This window comes from Netta rufina (assembly GCF_964035555.1).
Source record: "Netta rufina genome assembly, chromosome: 3".
In the NCBI taxonomy this organism is placed as follows: Eukaryota; Metazoa; Chordata; class Aves; order Anseriformes; family Anatidae; genus Netta; species Netta rufina.
The window spans coordinates 61,311,124-61,334,265 of NC_140125.1; the positions used below are offsets into that span (position 1 = coordinate 61,311,124).

At 37.6% G+C, this 23,142-nt stretch overlaps 1 protein-coding gene across 7 annotated transcripts in view; it reads left to right on the plus strand.

The window, feature by feature from the left end:
- The window catches only part of DOP1A (DOP1 leucine zipper like protein A), a 62,326-nt gene that overhangs the window by 38,067 nt on the left and 1,117 nt on the right, over nucleotides 1-23,142 (plus strand). For 2 of the 7 annotated variants that reach the window (XM_084284236.1, XM_084284237.1), the window contains 21 exons: nucleotides 177-277; nucleotides 1,138-1,397; nucleotides 2,103-4,110; nucleotides 4,211-4,322; nucleotides 5,690-5,872; nucleotides 7,866-7,991; nucleotides 9,315-9,449; nucleotides 9,950-10,005; nucleotides 10,530-10,634; nucleotides 11,301-11,367; nucleotides 12,951-13,095; nucleotides 13,371-13,450; nucleotides 14,013-14,122; nucleotides 14,286-14,435; nucleotides 14,850-14,911; nucleotides 15,542-15,694; nucleotides 16,886-17,022; nucleotides 18,320-18,375; nucleotides 19,268-19,432; nucleotides 20,832-20,961; nucleotides 21,661-21,720. In XM_084284236.1, the coding sequence (XP_084140362.1) occupies nucleotides 177-277; nucleotides 1,138-1,397; nucleotides 2,103-4,110; nucleotides 4,211-4,322; nucleotides 5,690-5,872; nucleotides 7,866-7,991; nucleotides 9,315-9,449; nucleotides 9,950-10,005; nucleotides 10,530-10,634; nucleotides 11,301-11,367; nucleotides 12,951-13,095; nucleotides 13,371-13,450; nucleotides 14,013-14,122; nucleotides 14,286-14,435; nucleotides 14,850-14,911; nucleotides 15,542-15,694; nucleotides 16,886-17,022; nucleotides 18,320-18,375; nucleotides 19,268-19,432; nucleotides 20,832-20,961; nucleotides 21,661-21,720 (4,401 nt within the window). Of the gene's footprint in view, nucleotides 1-176; nucleotides 278-1,137; nucleotides 1,398-2,102; nucleotides 4,111-4,210; nucleotides 4,323-5,689; nucleotides 5,873-7,865; nucleotides 7,992-9,314; nucleotides 9,450-9,949; nucleotides 10,006-10,529; nucleotides 10,635-11,300; nucleotides 11,368-12,950; nucleotides 13,096-13,370; nucleotides 13,451-14,012; nucleotides 14,123-14,285; nucleotides 14,436-14,849; nucleotides 14,912-15,541; nucleotides 15,695-16,885; nucleotides 17,024-18,319; nucleotides 18,376-19,267; nucleotides 19,433-20,831; nucleotides 20,962-21,660; nucleotides 21,721-23,142 lie in introns of those variants that run through there. The other 5 variants (XM_084284238.1, XM_084284239.1, XM_084284240.1 and 2 more) reach the window with 4 other exon arrangements.

Consider the following 23,142-nt stretch of genomic DNA (forward strand, 5'->3'; position numbering starts at 1 on the left):
TCAAATATTTGTTGTTGTCTATTGTTCTTACTATTTGAAAAAAGGATATGAACATGCAGCTAAAGGTATTTTTAATAATTTATTGACATCTTGTAGGCTGCTGTATAGCTCTGTTTTTCAGTTCTTATCAGAGGCTGATGCATCTTAACAGAACCAACTTATAATTTTGTTCACAGAAAGTCAGAATGGAAGCTCATGCAAAGTTTGCAGTGCTATGGCATCTCACCCGGGACCTTCATATTAACAAGTCTTCTTCCTTTGGCCGTACCTTTGACAGGTTGGTGATGGCAAGCATGATCCAGTGAAAGATTGAGGCAAAATTATTTAACTATGTCATAGTGGCAGCATATAGTGTCCAGAACTTAGAGAAATACATTTTACATTCTGGTATCAGACCACCTTGTTAGAAAAAGCTGAATGATCTGGACTCTGAGCTAGTCTCAGCTTCCTAAGCTAGCACAAACACTGTGGGGAAATGCATGTTTAATTTTTCCAGTACATACTTAGCTGTAGGAAGCAGAGTAAAGAGGTTATTTTTTTGGCTTGACACTGTCACTCATTGCAGAAGTGGTAATAAATTTTGTGGTTAGAGTTAAGGAGCTTATGAATATAAAACAGTATAAACAGTTTATTATTACAGGTTATAAAACAGTAAATTCAGTCATATACACATATTGTTTTTCCCCAAGTCTGGAAAAGAAGTCTGGAAAGGATTTGTTGGTTGAAAGGCTTTGAGTTGTCAAATACATTTATCCTTCCAGTTCTTGAAGAAAAGATCTTTGAATAAATTATCTTCTTGTCCGTGCAGCTATGTGAACTGGCATTTTAAGGTTTATCATTTTATGATGCATTAGTACTTATAGGCAATCAAACTTTGCTATGCTGGTAGCTGTACAAATACTGTAACACTCTGTACTACTATTACTACAGCAGCTGTGTTACTGACTTTATTGCTAGTTTTTCCTGGCAATTTCTTCATCAGGCTGTACTAAAATATAGAACTTCACGTTGCACACTGGACACGTTGCACGTTGTACATATCTACATTCTGATATGTAGAAATTTGTCATATATCAGAATGAAATGGGATTAAACTGAGTCCTGTAGAATATGTGAGGTTCGTTCTTTCTGTTCTAGATCTTTGTTCATCATGCTGGACAGCCTTAACAGCTTGGATGGTTCTACATGGTCAGTGGGACAAGCCTGGTTAAATCAAGTACTTCAAAGACATGATATTGCAAGGGTTCTTGAACCTTTGCTCCTACTGCTTCTTCATCCAAAAACTCAGCGAGTTTCTGTTCAACGAGTACAGGCTGAATGTTACTGGACTAAGTCTCCCTATCACCCTGAAGAAGAAAATGAAAAGCACTTTATGCAGAAGTTCAGCTGTGCTGATGGTGTGTACACAAGAATACTCTAGGAAGTTCATTAACGAGTTTATTAATTTGCTATTTATATGCAATATTAAAAATACAGACTTTTGTTTAGCATAACTAGCAAAATAAAGTGCTAGAATGGCCACTGCTTCTATGTGCTTTTGTGCACTTTTTTTCAAGGCTAGGTGTCACAGCCTTGAAGTATCTTTGAAGTTTAACTGCCCTCAGATTAAGACAGTATACAAGTATTTCAATGCAGAGCATATTATTATGTCTTACAGACTTCAGTAGAACTTTATGACCTGAAGTTTAACCAAGAAATTAGATTTTTTTTTTTTTTTTTTTTTGTGAATTAGGAACACTGATGTGGGGCTGACTGAAAACATACTGATTAAGTTTGAAGGTGTTTGCATGTATTCTATATTGTTAGTAACATATTAATAATTCTTTTTTTGTCAAAACACAAGTAGATAAGACTACATAAGGCTTCACAAGGAAATTATGTTTTGTTAAGGTCTACCACTAAAGTATTTTTGGCTTGCTTATGTGAATGTGTAACTTGTTACTTACTGTTTTTTTTTTTTCGTTAAAGTGAAAAGGAACTATTTACCATACTGTTATTTAATTAAAAGTCTTGATAATAGTTTAAATTCTAAATATAAATTCTAAATTCTGTTCTGAAAAACAAGATACCATATAAATAATTTTTTCATGTTTTTCTTTAAGCATTTTCCCACGTGCCTGTAAGCCAAGGACAACTTATTATACCTAAAGAAGGCAATGAAAAGCAGCTTGTTATGGATGAAATGGAGAACTTCAGCCTGACCGTCAACCCTCTGAGTGACCGGCTTTCCTTGTTAAGTACCAGCAGTGAGACCATTCCAATGGTTGTGTCTGATTTTGATCTTCCTGACAATCAGGTTGAAATACTGCAGAGTTCTGATTCTGGCTGTTCTCAGTCATCTACTGGAGACAACATCAGCTACGAGGTGGAAACAGAAAGCCTGAGTGCTCAAGATAGCTCTCAGACTCTGAGAGAAGACTCGCCTGATGAAATTGTGCAACAAGTCATTACTGACCTTATCTGCAGAGTTGTAAGCAGTCTTGGAGAAGAGAATGACCCAGTTAAACACAGTCTGCACTCCGAGGATACTTCATGTAATTTCAGTCCTTTGGATAACCCTGAGGAGATGACTAAAAGTGAAGATCAAAATATTCAAAGTAGCCAAAGTAGTTTGCTTAGTAATGACAGTTCCCAGTTATTGTCAGCCTCAACTGAGACTGGACTTGAGAGCTTAAGAGACGAAATTTCAAGAAATAACTCCTCACCCTGTATTGCAGCAAGCCAGCAATCCCTGTCAGATCTCACTCTTGCTTCCACAGAGTCCAAGTCCAGAAAGCGGAGCCACAGCAGCATTCAGTTCAACTTCAAAGGAAAACTGCCGGAAAAAACGTCAGAAAAAGAAACAATTGTTAAAGAGGCTGGTAAGCAACCAGGTGCAAAACCTAAGGTGAAAATAGCCAAAAAGAAAGATGAAGAGAAGAAGAAAGCGCAAACAGAAAAGCTTAAACAAACAAATGTCTTCTTTAGTGATGGCCTTGATTTAGAAAACTGGTACAGCTGTGGAGAAGGGGAAATATCAGAAATAGAGAGTGATGTGGGGTCCCCAGGAATGCGGAAATCTCCCAACTTTAATATCCATCCCTTGTATCAACATGTACTGCTTTATCTCCAGCTGTATGACTCCTCAAGGACATTGTATGCTTTTTCTGCAATTAAAGCAATTCTGAAGACAAATCCCTCAGCTTTCGTAAGTGCTATCTCCACTACCAGTGTCAACAATGCATACACTCCTCAGCTCTCACTGCTCCAGAATCTCCTAGCCAGGCATCGGATATCTGTTATGGGCAAGGATTTCTATAGTCACATCCCAGTTGATTCTAACCATAACTTTCGGAGTTCTATGTACATAGAAATTCTTATCTCCTTGTGTTTATATTACATGCGGAGCCACTATCCTACTCACGTTAAAGTAACCTCACAAGATCTGATAGGAAACCGTAATATGCAAATGATGAGTATAGAAATTCTGACACTTCTCTTTGCTGAATTGGCCAAAGTTATAGAAAGTTCTGCAAAAGGCTTTCCTAGTTTTATTTCGGACATGTTATCCAAGTGCAAGGTTCAGAAAGTGATCCTGCATTGTCTGCTGTCTTCTATCTTTAGCGCACAGAAATGGCACAGTGAAAAGATGGCTGGAAAAAACATAGTGGCCGTAGAAGAAGGTTTCTCTGAAGACAGCCTTATAAATTTTTCTGAAGATGAATTTGACAATGGCAGTACTCTACAGTCACAGCTTTTAAAAGTGCTTCAGCGGCTGATTGTGTTGGAACACAGAGTAATGACTGTGCCTGAGGAAAACGAAACAGGCTTCGACTTTGTCATAACAGACTTGGAGCACATTGGTCCCCAGCAGCCGATGACTTCTCTTCAGTATTTACACTCCCAGCCAATAACCTGCCAAGGCATGTTTCTCTGCGCAGTGATAAGAGCTTTACATCAACACTGTGCCTGTAAAATGCATCCTCAGTGGATTGGCCTTATCACTTCCACTTTGCCTTACATGGGAAAGGTTCTTCAGAGGGTGGTTGTTTCTGTGACTCTTCAGCTCTGCAGGAACTTGGATAATTTAATTCAGCAATATAAATATGAAACAGGATTATCTGATAATAGGTAAGTATATCTAGAGGTGTATAATCTTTTTAAGCAAATTTAATTGTGTTGAATTACTTTGCTGCTGGATGAGTTCATTGAAAAATATATTTTATTTTAGGCCTCTCTGGATGGCGTCAGTCACTCCCCCAGATATGGTTCTTACTCTATTAGAAGGGATTACAACAATAATTCATTACTGCCTGCTAGATCCATCTACACAATATCATCAGGTAAATTTACTTGGGTATCTGAGAAGTTCCTGTGCAGTGTATGTCAAATTAAGGACTGTAATTGTATAAACGTGCTTCTATTAGGTACTTGCACAAAACTGAAGGTCTGAGTGAGGAAAATAATAGCCATGTAGTAATCTTGGTTGTAAATGTGTTTTTCATGGATAGTGTATACATCTCAATTAAACGGAACAATAATTTTCTACTAATTATACTTCTAAGAGAGTATTCTTAGACTTTTCTGTTGTTATCATTATTCCCTTGAAACAACAAAGTAGGAATTCCTTAACTTTCGGACCTCTAAAATGCAACTTTTTAGAACTTCATTACGACTTCATTGTGGAACTTTGCAGACTGATGCATATCTGGCACTTTCTGGCTGGATTATGTTCATCACTCAATATGTCAAAATATTTTCTTGTTGTCGACGGAAGGAAGACACAGACGCTCAATATGAGTGAACAATGAACTTCAACTTTAATGGATAGCTCAGTCGCCTTTTATCTAGTTTGAACATAATCAACTCATACATATTGCAAAAACTAAGCTCAGGATTGGCTAACATTTCCCGCTCTTTTCAGGTAGTTCCTCCTTCTTTTAGCCACCGTCCCGCCTTAGGGACTGTCCCCATCGCTCAAGGGCATCGTGTCCTTGAGCCTGATTGGCTCTCAGCCAGCTGTGTACGTGCCAGACTCATGTGAGTTGAGTACGGTACTTCACTAGCCCATTGCCTCTTAACTGCCCAACATCCACGTGTCCTATTTCACTTAACCATTCCTCCACATTTTCTTTCTGCTTTTTTGGTATATTCACAATTTGTCTTCAGTCAAGCAGTATTTTCAGATCTGATATTAAGAGCATAGTATCTTTTAAGAATTTGGCCCAGATTTTACATGAAAACTTTTGTTCTGCTGTCTATCTTGGTTTTGTCATTTTTGTTCTTATTCCCCTTTGCCTTCCATTCATTTGAAAATAACCGAGAAGTGTTTATTGTCTGTGCAAGTAAATAATTTTGCTGAATGTATTTGTTAAACCTCAAATTCTGAAATAATTATATTTTGCAAAGGTGTAGGCAGATGATACAAAATTGATTGCTGTAGCCATGAGGTACCACATGTTCAGATGAAGTACCACATGTTCAGAACACGTTCCATTCTGAATGACTGAGAGTCAAAAGATTCTTTAATCAATTACTATTTGATAAACTCAAAGCCTGTAAGTACTGTAAAAATTACCGAAAAGCTGTTTTGGAAAAGAGTCCTGGTTTAAAGCTTCCATGTACATTGTCTCAATTTACACTATTTTACTGATGTTATTTGTGTAGATATTTAATGCTGTTCTTCCCCTCTTCCCTTGAAATGTTCCAGCTTTTGGTTAATGTAGATCAGAAGCACTTGATTGAAGCACGCAATGGGATCCTCTCTATCCTGCACATGATAATGTCTTCTGTGACTTTGCTGTGGAGCATCCTTCACCTTGCAGACTCTTCAGAGAAAACTACTGCTGCCGCTGCTGCATCCATTACCACTATTAATCTTGGGTCAACAAAGGTCAGGATGTCAGGGATAATATTGTTTACATGGTACATAAATACCTTCATCAAACTAAATCCAATTACATTCCCTTAAATGTAAATTGACTTCTAATACATTTGTCCTAATTTACCCACCCACCTGAGAAACAAGACCCAAGAAAATGGGTATTGACTCTGCTTTTAAACGTAAATGTATCAGCTAACAGCAAGTCTCCCATTTGCTTTCTACAAAGAAAATTAAACCCATCCTGAAAAATACTTGAACCATTTTATGCCTCAAAATACTTGAACCATTTTATGCCACACTTTTATGCCTCAAAATATGTAAAATGCTCATGTAGAATCATAACAAAAGAGAGCTGTCCTCTTAAAACGCCTTGTATTCAGACAGTTTTGAACTAGTTCCTTTACTCATTCAGTGCCCATACTGTGATATCCTTACACATGGGGAAATAGCCCTGCAATCACAAAGATGAGAATCCGAGAGGGGGTCAAATATTGAGACTGTTGCCTAGCCCTCTTATTAGAAGCATTTCAAACTTCTAATATTCCACATTTTAAAATACAAAATTGTCAGTTAAATCTGAGATGTTTTAAAATATTATTTCCTAACAGTTATTTTGGATATTACCAGGTACTTTTTCAGATTATGCCATTTTACGTCATTTTCAACATTTGTCATTCAGTTTGGAGGAGTGATCACTTTTTTTTTTTTTAAGACTCCATGTCTTTCCACAGACATTATCCATGGTCATATTTGTGCTGCCAGTAGGGCTTCCTACTCAATGAAGTAGGAAGTAGGGGGTCTGTACTCATGGATGGCATATGATGTTATGCTTCTTCAGTGAAAATAAGATAGGCTTTTTCACTCTGGTTCAATATTAACTTTTCTGTAAATCCTAGGTTTTCTTTAGTTTGCCGAAATCCATAATATTCAAAAGAGCATTCAACATATGCTGTCCATGAAAACGTCCTTTTTAACATCCTTTCTAATGACAGCAACCACACTGTTGGCAATTGTATGAAGTGCATAGTCAAGATCTAGTATCCTATGTAACAGTCTTCTGAAAGATTAGACAATTCCTACTCAAATATATCAGACTAACATAGAAATGGCTTTCAGGAAACAGATAAAAGTGCACTTTTCTCTGAAATCTTCCTGTCATAGGAAACAGGATGAAGAACAGGATGAGAAGGTGGCTTATGAAATAAATGCCTAAAGAAATCTGATGTGTTTAAAAAAACATGATGTTAAGAGTTTCAACAATGAATATTTTAGTCATACAGAGTAGCTTGTTCTTTCTTCTGTGTTTTTTTTTTCCCTACTACTTATTTTTTTCTCTCACTTCCTATCCCTATATTTCTCTCATTTCCCATCCCTATCTGTAGCGTACACATCTTTCTTTCTTCATAATAATAAGCACTTGATAATTGTTATATCTACACTTACCCTCTTTCCTCCTGCCTATACATACCCAGTTTTGCTTCTTCTCATAGGTCATTTTCTGTATCACTGATCTGTCTTATTTTTTATAGTTTGAGTTTTCTCAGCTTGTGTACATATCTTGAAGTAAGGTGTCCAAAACTGGACATGGTACATGGTATCTTCTTTCAAGAAAAATATTTTATGTCTGTCGTGATGTGCTGGTATTTATGAATGCCTTTTTCCACTTCCTTGCAAAGTCAACACAGTGAGTTTGTGATCCACAATAATCCAACAATTCTATTTTTTCTTTTTTTATGCAGCACTGCTATGTTAAATAGTTTCTCATCCTGAATAGCTAGTTGTTTATTCCCTACCTTTACATGCAAAGCTTAAGCTGTTATTGCTGCTTATCTTTTTCAGGACATTTACCCATTTTGTTAGATCACCTTGAGTTCTGTACTTTTCTATATGTTGCTTTCTACTTCATTATCACTTGCAAATTCGTAAAGTACATTTTCTTAGCTGTTCTGAACGTAATGCAGGGATACTTAACTAAAAGTGTATGTGTTCCTCCATATTTCAGAATTTGAGGCAGCAGATTCTTGAACTGTTGGGTCCAATTTCAATGAATCATGGTGTTCACTTTATGGCTGCTATTGCATTTGTATGGAATGAAAGAAGACAAAATAAAAATACATCTAGAACAAAGGTATGCTTATACTGCCATGGTCACTTTAAATTGCAGTAATAGCTTTAAGTGATATGGAAGCATTAAGGATAAGATTTTGGCATTCCAGTGACTAATGCATATTATGAAATGGAAAATATTTATGTTGTATTTTTAATTAGCAACTGGACTGTTGGGGAGTTACCAATTTAAAACTGATTTTATTTAAAACCTGTTATTACTTCCCTGTACCTTTCTAGAATCTAGGACAGTGTGTGCCACCAAAGTTGCTCTGTAGCAGAGTAATAGAATAATGATGATTTGTGCAGAAGCTTAGGGACATGAATGCATGCTAAGTATCTTCATAAATAGTCAAGATTTTTGTACATATATATTATTTGCCACAGCTGGTTAAAAGCATGATTTTGTTGAATAATTTAGTTCGCAGTGTTCATATTCAGATGTTAGTTTAATTACTATGCTTTTTACTCATCTAGTTTTTGCAGAAATAGAGTATTTGCTGCCTTTTTGCTTCTGAAGCCACAATTATAAATTTGACCTCTCTGCATATGAATTATACTTCAGGCCTTATTTATGTAATTATCTCACACGTTGCAGCAGATTGTGTATTCTTTGCCTCAGCACCCTCCCCAACCTCTATAATGTATCTCTTTAAGATTATACTGTAAGTTCAGTGATGACTTTGTAGGAGCTTTCAACTTGCATCATGCCCTGGATAGAAACAACTTACATAAACTCTTGTGTAACATCTCACATATAGCATGTTGTATTTGAAGATAAGGTAAACATTTCACAGAAAAATGTGTAGTGTTTTGTGAAGGAGTGTGTTTCCAAGTTGGAAGCCATGTGGTCAAAGTTCAAATTGTAGATGACAAAGCTAAACTGATGCTTCCAACCTCGAGTTTCAGATTTTCAGATTTTTGTATGCTTACCTGCTTGATTGCTTAAGGTTCTTTGACTATTTTATTGAAATATCTTGAGCTAACCTGAAGACTACCACAAAAGTAGTTGAAGGCAACATCTATTCTTAAAGGAAGCTTTAAGAATTATTTTTACTCTCACTCAAAAATTTGTCAGGATACTCTTCTTCACTTGATAGAAATCTGCTCATTAAGAGCTTTCTTAAAAGCATCACTACCAATATAGGCAACTTCCTAAGATTGCTTTTATATTCTGTAAAGACACATGGCTCTAAGAGGCATTTTGGGTCTAGATCCTCTTTATCCTCCATAGTAGTAGGTCTCTTTCCATTTACTTAAGAAAAAAGCCTATAAGGCCAGTCATTGTAATTTTTGGTATAGGTATTGTCTGTGATGGTAATGTGACATATGTTTATTCTTCTAGGTTATTCCTGCAGCAGGTGAAGAACAGCTTCTGCTGGTTGAGCTAGTTCGCTCAATCAGTGTTATGAGAACTGAGACTGTTATACAAACAGTGAAGGAAGTTTTGAAGCAGCCTCCAGCCATAGCAAAGGACAAGGTATGAAAACTGTAGAAGTGCTACTGATTTATTGAGTGTCTTCTTACTAAAGCTTAGAACACTGATGTGCATACTTGGTTGGCTTTGTGCATGAAATAATTGCATACTGTACTTAGTGTGAAAATTTTGAATATCTAGTAGATCAGTGAGCTTTTGGAGGGAAGTCATGTAAGTCATTACTGGTTTTGGAACGACTGCAGAATCTTGTTTACTGCTTCTGAACAAAAGTGTTTTGTGGGGATGGCTTCCTTACAAGAGAGAAACCCTAGTATAAGATTGAATTTTCTTTTGGGTGGGAAAGGGAAATGAGGAAAAGAGGAAGAAACAAAAGAAGAATAACTTCATAAAGAGATGCCTTATTGAGGGTTCATAATACCTTGTTAATGAATTAATTTACATATTCAGGCAATGCAGTAAAATAGTGTTTTCATTTTTGCTCTAGCAAGAGGGGAAAGTCTTTTTTTTTCTTCCCTGTAACAGTTTTCATTTTTTTTCCCCAGAAACATCTTTCACTGGAAGTCTGCATGTTGCAGTTTTTCTATGCTTATACTCAAAGGTAAGTCAAGAAGTTAAACTTTATTCCTGTCACCAAGAAGCAGATGAACAAACTGGATTTTTTTTTTTTATATTTTATAACCCTTAGAAAGAGAAATGGCTTGTGTACTATAAATCATGAAGAAAGATCGGTTTTGAACTGTAGGTGTTATAAAGAAGAAGGAGATTTTTATAAAGTAAACAGGGAAAAGGAATTCCCTAATTCTGCATCACCCTTCTTCCCTGTCTGAAAATTTTGCAGGAAGTCTCCCTACTGTGTGAAGAAAGCTGATCTTAATTGTACTGTAACTCACTGCTACCACTCCAGCATTTGACTGAAAAGCACATCTTTTGAGTATATTGTTCTTCTGCCTTCTTTCTTTTCTTAATGGCTTAATGTAACCACCTAATATTAAACAGAAAAAAATTAAAAATCTGTAGCAGTATTGATTAACAATATCTGACAGGTGAACTATGAGGTAAAAAAGTGAAGAATGCTGAGCGAGATGATCCTATTTTCATTGCTGTCATTGCTATCTACTTTAGGATTCCAGTGACCAGCTTAGTAGATAGCTGGGCAGCACTGCTGCTTCTCTTAAAGGATTCCATCCAGGTTGGTCTTCCAGCTCCAGGACAATTCCTCATACTTGGGTAAGGGTTCTTGATATCTGCAATTTCTAAAGTGTGAAATCATACTGAAGTGTTAGTGTGTTGACTCAAAGTGAAAAAGATCTGGAGATGAATCCCTGTTACCTGTGTTCTGTTTCTATTAGCGTCTTCTCTGAGGAATGGTTATAGAGAGAGATGAACTTTTTTATTAGAATATTACATAAGACAAGATCTTTACCTTACTGGTTATTGGAACCATTCAGGCTCTTTAAACATTAGATTTAGATTTCTGATTTTACTTATTTAATAACTAATAATGCCTAATTTTGGTATATGTAGATTTGCAGCCCACTAGAAAGGATTCATTTCTAGCACAGAAGCTGTTTGTGGAGTATTAGAAATAACATGTTGGATATGTTTTTCTGTATAAAGCATCAAGCACCGTTTTCTTGAATTTCTGGGATTTAACTTCACTAGAAAATTGTTTCTGAAGATACTTGAGTATATTCCAGTAAAATATGTCATAAACTTCATGGTATAATCAAAACTAACTTGCAAAGGTATTTCCTAGAATATTGATAAGTAGTAGTGACATTAAGGTTTAGTAAATAAATACTGGGCGTATAAATTTCTTCAGATTTGTCATGGCTTTCAAAATTACTGGTTACAAAATTTACAAAATCCCTATTTGCTTTATTTTTTTTTCAGTGTTCTGAATGAATTTATTATGAAAAATCCGAGCCTGGAGAATAAGAAGGACCAAAGAGATCTTCAGGTAAGATTTTTTTGTAGGCTTTGTTGCTTTAAAACTATTGAACAATAAATGCCTCGTTTGAGAGAATCATATGAATGACAAGGCAGTACCCAAATTATGTTCCTTGTAAAAGTGTTTTTAAGCAATTAGTAAGTGCTAAACAAATTTTAAATGTTTATTGTTGGCATGTTGATTGTTTAATTTAGTGTAGTTTCTGAAGGAAATTGGACCTATGTGCTGTCCTTCTCCATTCAGCCCAAGGACTGGTGCTCAATTTTGAGCCAAGTCTGATGGAAGGTGTCCTAAAGATATTACTTTAATTGACTGTTACATAAAAGAAGGATAATTAATGCCCTCCTTGAGAGAGAAACAGCAGCTGGACAACAGCCAAGTGCTGCCAGTTTTCCAGCAAAGCGGGAGGGAGGTTTAGAGGGAGGTCATGAGGTGGAGGAAGAGAGAGAGGGAGATGTTAGAAAGGTGGTCACAAGTAAGACGGTAGTGGGACTGGAAGGCAGACTGAGGAAGAGACAAATGTCAAACAGGTTGGTAATAATACTGCCTATATTGAATTTTCTGGTTGTGAAATAATGGAGTCTTGACTGCTTCATTTGATACTTATTTTCCTCAATTAAGTGCATATATTTTTCTTATTTTACATTTTTAGTCTGGAGTGCTTTCTGTAAGCAGGGCCTTGCCTGTTCTTTTAATTTTCTGTCAGTATTTTTCATTCCTAAACTCTTCTTAATGTTACTGTGTTTTCTGAATTCTTTTCTCCTGAGAACAATGGTTTGAAAAATTCTAATGTGGGGCCACCCAGAGTAGTTTTCTTGCTAATTTATAGCAAATAAAATAGGGGTCCTGTTGGTGTTAAAATCTTAGAATTTATTTTGATATGTATGTAGCAGCACTGTATTACAAGCTCATATTCAGATTGGCTTGTTCCCAAATGCTTGATTACTAATGAACGTTATTCCTGTTTAACGAGCAGATATGTGTAGTTAGATGTGTACGTGGTTCAGTTTCAAGATGATGTAATATCTTGTTGGAAAGCATGCAGAGCCAACCGCGAGTTAAGCGATTGTTCATAGAATATAACTTCCTTAGCATTTTCCAGATACTAATTGTGTCTGTGGAGTAATGCTTAGATATCTTCTTAGATACCCTTCTTAGCTATTTTGACATTTATTTGTGAGAAGGTTGCGACCACAACCAGATGTGTGTTCAGAACTGTGGTCAGCATATGTGGTAGGAAGGATTTTATAAAACCGCTTCAGTCCTTCAGGATGTGATAAACACTTACAGATTTTTGTTCTGTTGACTTCAAACCTTTTCTTGAATGTACTAGAATTATCTTATATATCAGTTCTGTCCTCTGGAAAAGATCTGTAATATCTTCTACATAGTACTGTTTTTAATCTGTTGAACATGATGAAGAACTCCAGAGAAAATGAGATCATTGGTAATATTGAACAGAAGTGATTTAAAGCAGTTCTATACATCACTTAGAGATTACTTAGAGATTTTCAACAAAAACGTGTGTAAGGGCAACAAATATAGCACTTCTAGACAAAGTTCTTAAAAGTTGTTTTTTTTTTTTCTATCAGGATGTAACACACAAGATAGTGGACGCCATAGGAGCAATTGCTGGTTCTTCCTTGGAGCAGACTACTTGGCTAAGACGAAACTTAGAGGTCAAGCCTTCCCCCAAGATTATGGTTGATGGAAACAATGTAGAATCGGATATTGAAGGTGACTTCATTTTCATCTTTTATTGGAAATAAAACTTTTAAATAAACATTAATTATCACACCAAAATGAACCAAGAAGGTAACTTTGTTAATTGAATATTTGTATTTGAATACATTCAAAATGCTTTGGTATTGTTGAGGCATTAGTGCTTTATGTGGTATGTGTGGCAAAGTCTGTGCACATTCAAAATACACACTATTAAAGTATGCCTGCAAGGTGAATAATGGCTTAAGAAAATTAACTTTGAACTTTTTACTATTATTATCTTCATTTAGACATGTTGTCTCCAGCAATGGAAACTTCAAGCATAACTCCTTCTGTTTATAGTGTCCATGCATTGACCCTGCTTTCTGAGGTAAATACCTCCTCAAGTGTAATAAATGCTGTCTTATAATAATCTTTTATATCGTGGAAAGCTTGGGGAATGAGCTTTGCTGGGAAACAGTGGTATGAGTGCATACTGGTTCCTGTCATATAACAATAAAACTTTGTTGTTAAGCTAATTATAAATATTCAGTGAGATGGATGAGAAGAAAAGTGTGCCGTTTCAGATGTGTAGTACAGGGAACTGTTGTGGTGGCCCACTTCATGTGTTTTAGTTGTACGTGTTATTTACTACTGATAATCACAGTCAATCTGTGGATTTTTTTTTTCTTTTCTAGATTGCTTTTTAGAATGATTTGTCCGAGAGTTAATGCTTCTGTGTTTTTAACCTCATTTTGTGTTAACAATTAAGGGATATTTTTACTTTGGCTTTTGTGTGGTACCTGAAATTTGATCACCTCTATCATAAACTTGAACATTCAGTGAAGGACAAAATACAAAAATAAATAAATAAATAAATAAATAAAATGCTGTATAGTAAATAACAAGCAGTTTGGGAATTCATGATAACGTAACTTCCTCACCTTTTGTAGGTTTTGGCTCATCTCTTGGATATGGTTTTCTACAGTGATGAAAAGGAGAGGGTTATTCCTTTGCTTGTAAATATTATGCACTATGTTGTTCCCTACCTCCGTAATCACAGGTATCTTTACAATTTATTCAATTTGTATAGATCTCTACTACCAATTAAAATTTGTTGTGTTTGATACTTCAGTTGAAATAGGCATGATAAGGATTAGATATCTATTAAAACTTTATGTAAAGCAACAATTTTAAGTTGTTTCCTGTTGATTTCTTTTGTTTAGTGCTCACAACGCTTCCAGTTATCGAGCCTGTGTTCAGTTATTAAGCAGCCTCAGTGGGTATCAGTATACAAGGAGAGCATGGAAAAAGGAAGCATTTGACCTCTTCATGGATTCTAGCTTCTTCCAGATGGATGCTTCTTGTGTTAACCAGTAAGACCTTCCTTTTTCTGCTTATATCAGTGTTTGTTTCAAATTTTACATAAACCTTTGAACGCGACAGTGTATGATGTGGTCCAAAACTTCTCAACAGGTCTCTGTTGAGAGAAATTGTAGTGTGTTTTAGATTACCATTTAAATTATGAAACTTACCTACCTAAGCTGTATTTCTTGTGCAGAAGTCTGTTTTTTCCATTTCAGTATTTTTCTGAAGTATTTTCTCTGAGAAAAAGAGGTAGACATTTTATAGTTTCAGATCAAACTGCACCAGGTAAATAGTACCTATATTGCAGAGAGCTCGGATTGCAAATTGTAGCAGAAATGGACCTGTATTAGTTAAAAGAGCAGAAAAAGCTTCCTGTAATTATTTCTTGCTTTTCTGATTTGTATATAATCTTTCTCTTTTAGTTGGAGAGCTATTATGGATAATTTGATGACACATGACAAAACCACATTCCGAGATTTGATGAGTAAGTATTTATTGATGTAGTAGTGACTTCTCTCCAAGGGAAACAAAAAAAAAAAAAAAGAGGGGAAGAATAAGCATCTTGAAGAAAACATTTGTTCAGTGTTGATTTGAGTTTGTTCAAATTATTTAATGTTTTTCTTTTTTCTTCAACTATTTGTTTCTAGTGATCTGTAAATAAGATCTCTTGAAGTGAGAGAATTTGAGACCATCCTGGAGCACAGTGAATTTTGCCTTTATGACACAGTTCACTAAACAGAGCAGATTTTTTTTTTTTTTTTTTTTTACATGTGACACTGAACTCTGCTTAAGGAAAAAAAATGATTCTGCTCATTCAAAGCTTATGAGCATCTGTACCTGAAAACTGTCTTTTTAAAAAAGGTGTCTGGTCTGCCACCCAAAGACCCCAAAAAACACCCAAAGACCCACAGCTATGCTGTGTATAGCTATGAGTTTTCTTTCAATGTATATTTTAAATCACTATTGTTAAAAGCACAAACTGCAAAATAAGTATCTTCATAATGACTGCTTTTAAGCTATGTTAATGCAATGGAAGTAAGAGTTATTTGCTACTTTAAGTGGAGTGGAAGGGAAATTTGATGTTAGTCTCTGTGCTCTTCATTTTGTGTTTCAGCACGAGTGGCTGTGGCTCAGAGCAGTTCGCTCAATCTGTTTGCTAACAGAGACGTAGAGCTGGAACAGCGCGCTATGCTCCTCAAGAGATTGGCTTTTGCAATTTTTAGTAGTGAGATAGACCAATACCAGAAATACCTTCCCGATATACAAGGTCAGTAAAAATGTAGCAGTTCATGGAGTTTTGGAATCTGATTTTTGACTGAGGAATATTTGTATCACAGGGTAACAGCAGGTAAATTTGTCCCCCAGAATATCTGTGTGCAGTACTGTTTCTGTGGTTGAAGACAAAACTTCTGCAGATTTTGTTCAGAACTCATTCAGTCTGAAATGGTTACAAAGCACGTGAACTTTGATTAGCAGTTCACTTACCTAGATTATTTCACTGATTTGTAATTTTATACCTTGGTTGATGTCCCTGGGCACCTGAAAGGTGCTTTTTGGCATGACATCTGCTTATACCTTGAATGTTCAACTAGGGATAAATACGAAGGCTGACCTTGAAGAGCTTTTGAATTGTTGACTTCTGTAGTGCTTTTTTTCTGCTTTTCTGATTGTATGTCCTATTTATCACTGAAGAATATCTATTCCACTGACCTTTTTAAATGAAGAGATTGGGAATGAGATCTGTTTGATTTTCTAAGATGATGCAAATAGTTACAGCAGCTTCTGAGGTATATTGTCTGCTACTGCTGCCAAGATGAATACCTTGGTCTCTTCCTCCGTATAGAAAGTCAGATGCATCATCTTTCTCATTTCATTTGTTCCAGGACTTATTCTTTGAAATTTCTTTCCCCAGTCAGTCAGTAGCTGCATTTACTATGTTCAAGATACAAGATGCTTTTCAGTGGTCTGAACTGCAAAGTGCATGTGTTGGCTTGACTGATAAATTGCTTTGTTTGCCTCAGTGTTGAATGCTTATAGTTAAATGTCAGTGTCTTATCCCTGTGTAAGATTAATTTACTGTGATGATGCAGCCTTTTAATAATATATACTCTAGCTGTTTGAGCCCTTTTTGTTTTATTTGGAATCTGTTAACTCCTCTTTTTGGAAGGAGTAAAACTGCAAAACTCCCAGATGCAGTATTGCAGTAATGTGGAGAACTTGACTGAAAATACACAACTGCTATGAAGTTTCTTGCTTTTGTTCCTTGCTTAGTGAAGGTTCCTTTCTCAGTGGTTATTTGCTACAGCTTTATTCTGTCAATGTAAAAGAACATACTGAAGCAATGACATGGCAGATACTTTTTTTTTTTTTTTTTTTTTTTTTTTTTAAATTAAGAGGGAAGAAAATGCAAGTTGGAATTATTCTGAACTGAGAAAACCTTCTTGGCTTTTTGTTTCAGAAAGGCTGGTAGAAAGTCTCCGTTTGCCACAGGTGCCCACCCTTCATTCCCAAGTGTTCCTGTTTTTCAGAGTATTGCTCTTAAGAATGTCCCCGCAGCACCTTACTTCGCTTTGGCCTACCATGATCACTGAACTGGTGAGTTGCAGTTAGCATACGTGATTTGGAAAAGTGGTGCAACTTTGAGACACAACCCAATTCCACAATGTTTAAGAAAATTTCTTCTTGATAGCATGCATGTAACTGAAAGCTGACTTATTTTCATAGTCCGTGTGTCTATTTTTTTCCCAGCCAAATAGAACACATTAGCTTATACTACTGAAGTTCAAATGTCCCCTGAGTTAAATTTGCCTTTACTTTTATTGTTCCATATTGACTCCTTCAAATTCTGCCCATGTATGCATACCCAATCCAACATTGCCAGTCCCTGTGGCTGCTTCCTTGCTCATTCAGCCTTCTTCCTCCAACAACGAGGCTGAGAAGCTCCTTAAAGGAGTCAGAATCCATGCTGTGTTGGCAGTTAGTGCTCATTCAGATCACATTGTGACTGAAATATTGTAACTAGCTTTATACAAGGCTCTGTTCTCAGCTTTTCTACTTCTCATTTTACTCTGCCTAAGACAGGAGAAACACCTGTTTTCAGAGCTGCTAGCCTCAAATGTTGACCATTTGACATGCTCTTCTGGGTTTTGGGAAGAGGAATGGTGGAGTGCTTGGTGCATCCTGTGGTCCATTTAGCCCGTTAATGAAGTACTTCGTAAGGGGCTGGCTAACACAAATTACAAATCAGAATAATTGCTGTTATTTGTTTGATATCTGTTGGTGCCTACTGTAGACAACTAACCACAGATTTAAGCAATAGATGAGAAAAGCTGTATATAATATTTTAAAAATCAAGTGCATTTTTTAGCAGTATCTGTATTGAATTTTAAGCCTGTTAATAGCGTAAGTATTGGAAATCCCATTTACCCTGTGAGATCTGCTAAGAGCTGGGAGCAGCATGGCTCTCCTATCCTTGTGCTGTCCCCTGGTGTTTATGCAAGGTGCAGCAGTCAAGGAACTGCTTCCAGTGGGCAGCACTGTGTTGTCTCCAGGAACTCACACCTGAGCTTAACTGCTTCTTTGTGATTCTTTATTCTCATTTCCTTCAGGCCTTGCTCTCTGCTGGGCTCCCTTTCTAAGAAGTGGGGGGAATTAGCCTCTGAGAGCTTCCCTGGCCATAAGAGAGCCAGGTCCTTGTGCTACTTGAGCTGTACATGAGGGATGAATTTCAGAGTGCCATTTTCCACTCATAGTTCAGTGGGCATCATCCAGGAATGGAAATAAAGCTCTAAACAATAGTTCCTCTAAGGCTTATTACTCACACTTCCCTACAGCATTTTCCTGGGTCGCAGTCTGTAAAAAATGGTATTAAAATACAGCATTTGATCTTCAGGTACAAGTATTTTTACTGATGGAACAGGAGCTCACTGCAGATGAAGACATTTCCAGGTAATTTACGAACTTCCTGCTTTTTTAGCTTAATACCGGTCTCTTGGCACATTGATGGACAGATGAGCCATTCTTCAGAGTAGTTTGTCTTAGAAACAATTGTCAAGCTCAAATGAAACGGACAAGTGAAGAGTGTTCCAGTCTGACTGCAGTACCAGGAACACATTGTTCAGGGCAAAACAACAACAACAACAAAAAACAACTGTTAGATTGCTCATAAACATCTAGGGTAAATTATGCGTTACAAGTATGTTAGTTCTTAGCGTCTTCCTGGCTAAAACGACCCTGATTTGCAATTAAAATACAGATCACGTGACTTTATAGTTTTTCTGTATTATGCATATATTTAGATTAAGATTGCGCCTTTTAAAATTCTATTAAAAAAGTGGTTTCTTTTAGTGTTAGAAAGACACAGAGATTAGGCAGAGCTTTTAATTTTGTTGTATTGCCTATTTCTATCGCACCTACCCTCTGTGTAGTGTGGTCTAGTTTCAGTCAGTGTTAGCAATAGACTCAGACATCTCAAAAGAACAAGAGGAGTTATTTGCCCAAGTCTTGTTCTTCACTTTTTTCCTAGCTTTGTATTCTTTTGAAGAATTTTCTCTAAAACAAAGTAATATCCACATAACGAGTGAGTTAAAACTCCCTCTTAATCTGGATGACTGACAGGAATCAGATACAGTGTAATATATTTTTATTTTTATATCTATATAAACGTTTTATTTATACACACACGTACTAAACTCCAGCCATAGCACAGACTTGCAACATTCTGTTTTGATTTATGGATGTCGAATTGTTTTCGTAAATAAAGAGTTGTGCGTTCATAAAGGCAAGCACAGAAGGAGGATCTTCTCATGATGACTTACCTGTCTGCGGTACCTTATTTTAGGACTTCTGGCCCATCCGTTGCTGGTCTGGAGACAACATACACGGGAGGAAATGGTTTCTCCACGTCCTACAATAGCCAGAGATGGCTGAACCTGTACTTGTCTGCTTGCAAATTCCTGGATTTGGCCCTAGCTTTGCCATCTGAAAACCTTCCTCAATTTCAGATGTGAGTAAAAGATGCTATCGTCTAGGTTTCTGGATGTTTATCTGTGCCTCTTGGTAAAATTCTCATGTTTAAAATCTGCATTTTCCAATTTCTTCTCCCTTTCTGGTTTTCATCCAGAGTAGCCCACAGTCCAACCCCTGCCAATGGCAGAGTGGCCCCCAGAGCAAATGACACTGCCCAGCAGATGATTTCAAACTGTTTTGATTTAGCCTGTGGCTTGAGATTCTCCACACCTGCGACCTAATGAGTAATAGCAACTTATATGAAATATTTTGTTTTTCAAGTATTTAGTTGCAGTAATGTCTGAGAACCCAAAGTACACCCACGTGTCTCAGTGACTAAGTCATCAGATCAGATGACTGTATGATCCCAGTATGATTTCACTTAAACTACTCCTGTGTGAGCTGACTGGAATACGCAGCAACAAACCTGCTTGTGGAGGGGGCTCTCTAGGTTGGTTTAGAGCAGCAGCGTTCATGCATGCAAACTGCTTGCGCAGTGCCTCTGCGATCCTATTCCATTGGAGAAAAATGAACGTAGAACAATGCTGAAGACTGCAGAAGTGAGAAGCAGCACAGGACAAAACCAAGTATTTCTTCTCTTCCTTGATGCTGCACGGTGGAGATATTTGGTCAGCTCTAATTGACCTGGCATTCTAAAGATCCTCGCGTGTGCTAGAAGGTGGAAGGACTTGCACGCTGTCACTTTGTGACCTGAACTATTCATAAATCTAAAGCTAATCTCAAAGGTTCCTTGATTTGATTTATTTTCTGGGGGTTTCGCTCATAATTCTTGCCAAGCTCTGTGTGCTGTCCTAATCTCCGCTATTAGTCAAACCAGTTTTATTAAGGTCATTAGCACGCCTTTCTGGAAAGACAGCAGTCATGCTGAATCATGCTGTCTCTTAGAGTTCTCACAGAGACTTGGACAGGAGCCCTGAGGACGGAAACTTCAATTTCCTTTATAGTTTATAATGCAGGTAGCCAGTCTTGGCAGTGCAGTGAGCAGAAGGGGAGGGAATGGTTCATTTTATCCTTTTGGCCTGTGAATAGATAAAATAAATGAATTCTTCCTATCAACCCAGTATATAGAGAATATTTGGCATGTTATTCGAAGTATCACAAACATGCAAGTGTTTTAAGTAACTTAAAAAAAAGTTGACATCCCTAAATACTTCAAGAAATGCTAAAGGAGAAAGACAATGCTACCTTTCTCAGCCATGTTACCTTCCCCTTTTCAGAATGTGACTTCACTATTCCTGTCAAATATTGGCTTTTGTTTTTTGTTCCTTTTTCTTTGATATTTAACTAGATTTCCTCATCCTCTCCTGTTCTTAGATCCAGCAGAAAAGGCTGCATGTTCAGTAAGGATAACGTCTGCTTGTGCTATCTCATGACAGGTATCGCTGGGCTTTTATTCCAGAAGCATCAGATGATTCAGGCTTGGAGGTACGAAGACAGGGTACACATCAGAGGGAATTCAAACCTTACGTGGTGCGTCTGGCAAAGCTGTTGCGAAAAAAAGCAAAGGTACGCCACTTCTATCCAGCTCTGCTTTTCAGTGAGGCCTTAGTGCTGGAAGTTACTGTACGTCTGAGTGTTTATTTCAATGGAGAATGGAAAGGAGCTTATCCAGCATGGGAGATTCCTGCTGGTGTAATCTCAGGCCAGCATCAGACAAAGACATAGGTAGGTTTATTTAAAAACAAAACAAACAAACAAACAAAAAAAAAGGTCAGCGACTTTGAATAATTTTTTCTGTTCACTCAATACGCGGTGAGATGACCACGAGGTAATGAATACGGATTTCCAGGCCATTTCTTCTTGGAGCAGAGGAGGACACTGTCGCGTGTAGCTGTGTGTTTTCCTTAGAAAATACTGTTTCTGAGCAAAGTGTTTCAGTTGGCTTTAATTCTGCCTCAGGGCGCTCTGACTAATGTTCTGATTCATGCAGCGGGGTGTTTCTTAGGCTCTGTTGTCCGAGGGGAGTGTGCTTAAAAACCTCCTTTGGCACTGCTGGCCATAAACAGAACAACCTGACAGTGCTGTCATTGTCTAGGAGTGTCTTGGCCCCATGAGCCCCTCTCTGCCGTTCCTGGCCAACGCGCTCTTTGGGGCCGGCAACTTCCTGCTGAAACACGGCACCCAACCAACTGCACAGCCTTCATGGCAGCGTATGATTTCCATATATGAAATGCAGTCTGAAAGTTCTCCTCTTTCCTTCCACAGGACAAACAGGAGGACTTTAAGACGGTGGTTTTGGAGGGATTGGAGATGGCCAAGCATCAGGTGAGGGTGGCCTTTGATGCTTGAGTTGTGAAATAAGCTCACCATAACACCATCACCTTGAGGCCCTGGGTAGCATTTGACTTTCTGAACTGAAAGAGAGGAGTCTTTTTAGAGGACAAAGCGAGCTATTTTTGAAGTGAAGTAATCCTAAGGGCCCTCATCTTTATAGATAGCTCATAAATTTACTTTTAAGTTAGATTGCAAAAAGTTAGTTTTTTGTTCTAAAAGGAATCATCTTCGCAAATCCTTGTGAAATTAATTATGCCAAACAGAAAGCAGGCATGAAACAATCCCTAACGCAGTCTGTCAAATTAACTGTTGCTTTTAGTATCTAAGGAGGTAGCTGTGTTGGCAAAGATGCTGCTGTGAGGAAATGGCTTGGACAGATTGTATTTCATTGCTCAGAGGCACCGGCGGTGTTTGCACGTGCACCCATGTGGCTGACTGCTGGGTGCGCTGCTGCCGGCCGCGTGCTGGAGCCGCTCCGTGCTCCTCGCGGGGTCGTACAGAGCACGGCAGAGACCGGTACCGAAAAGCCTCTCTTCCATGAATCCGATGGGAAACTTTTAAATTACAAAAATTAGCAGTTTGTGTAGGAGGCATTGTCAACTCTGTGTTGGAATGTAGTCTTCCTTTTGTTCTAGCTTATTTTGCAGGCTTTCTTTTCTAGAAATACTTTAGAGGATAAGCAGTATAGCTGCAATAATTGTTTCCTGTGACAGGGAGCCAAACAACCAGACTGAAATACTGAATGTGTTCATATTTAATCTAATTGCTTTGTGAAACAGATGTCACAGGCTCCTGAATTGGAACAGACAGTTGCTTTTATTTGAAGGACAAAAATTGTGTTTGTTAAATACCATTTCTTGAAGAAATCTGCTCAAAGGCTGCGCCATCACTAGTCCTTACCTTATGTTCCACTCCCCTTTGTTCTCCCTTCGGTACTGAGTCTGCTCCTTGGCAGCAGGGCCCACACCCGCGGCGCCTGCACAGCCCGTGGGGTTCTTGGATGCAGAGGCAGGGAGGAGCAGCCCAGAGGCAGGTCGGGACTTGGCCTTTGTGCTGCTCTTCTCCTGCCTTAGGGAGTCAGAAACTGTCCTGCTGGAACCCTGCTTCATGGTGGTAGCTCCCCCATGCTGGTTTGTCAGTAATTCTCCAAATGGGGCATTTACGGTATTGGTAGTGCCTTGCTGTCTAGATTTGAATGTTGTTTTTTGTGAGTCAAACAACAAAAAAAGAGTAAAGATTCCTATATGAGCAGCTGGATGTTAGTGCTCAGATATTTTAGCATGCAGACAGTTAAGGTGACCCTGAACAGTTATACCAGGACACTGACTGCAAGCATTGAGTGTGTGACTGCTGCCTTCAGTGGTGGTGCTCCTGAAGTTCTCCCCCTTGACATTCTCCCCATGAAGTGCAAGG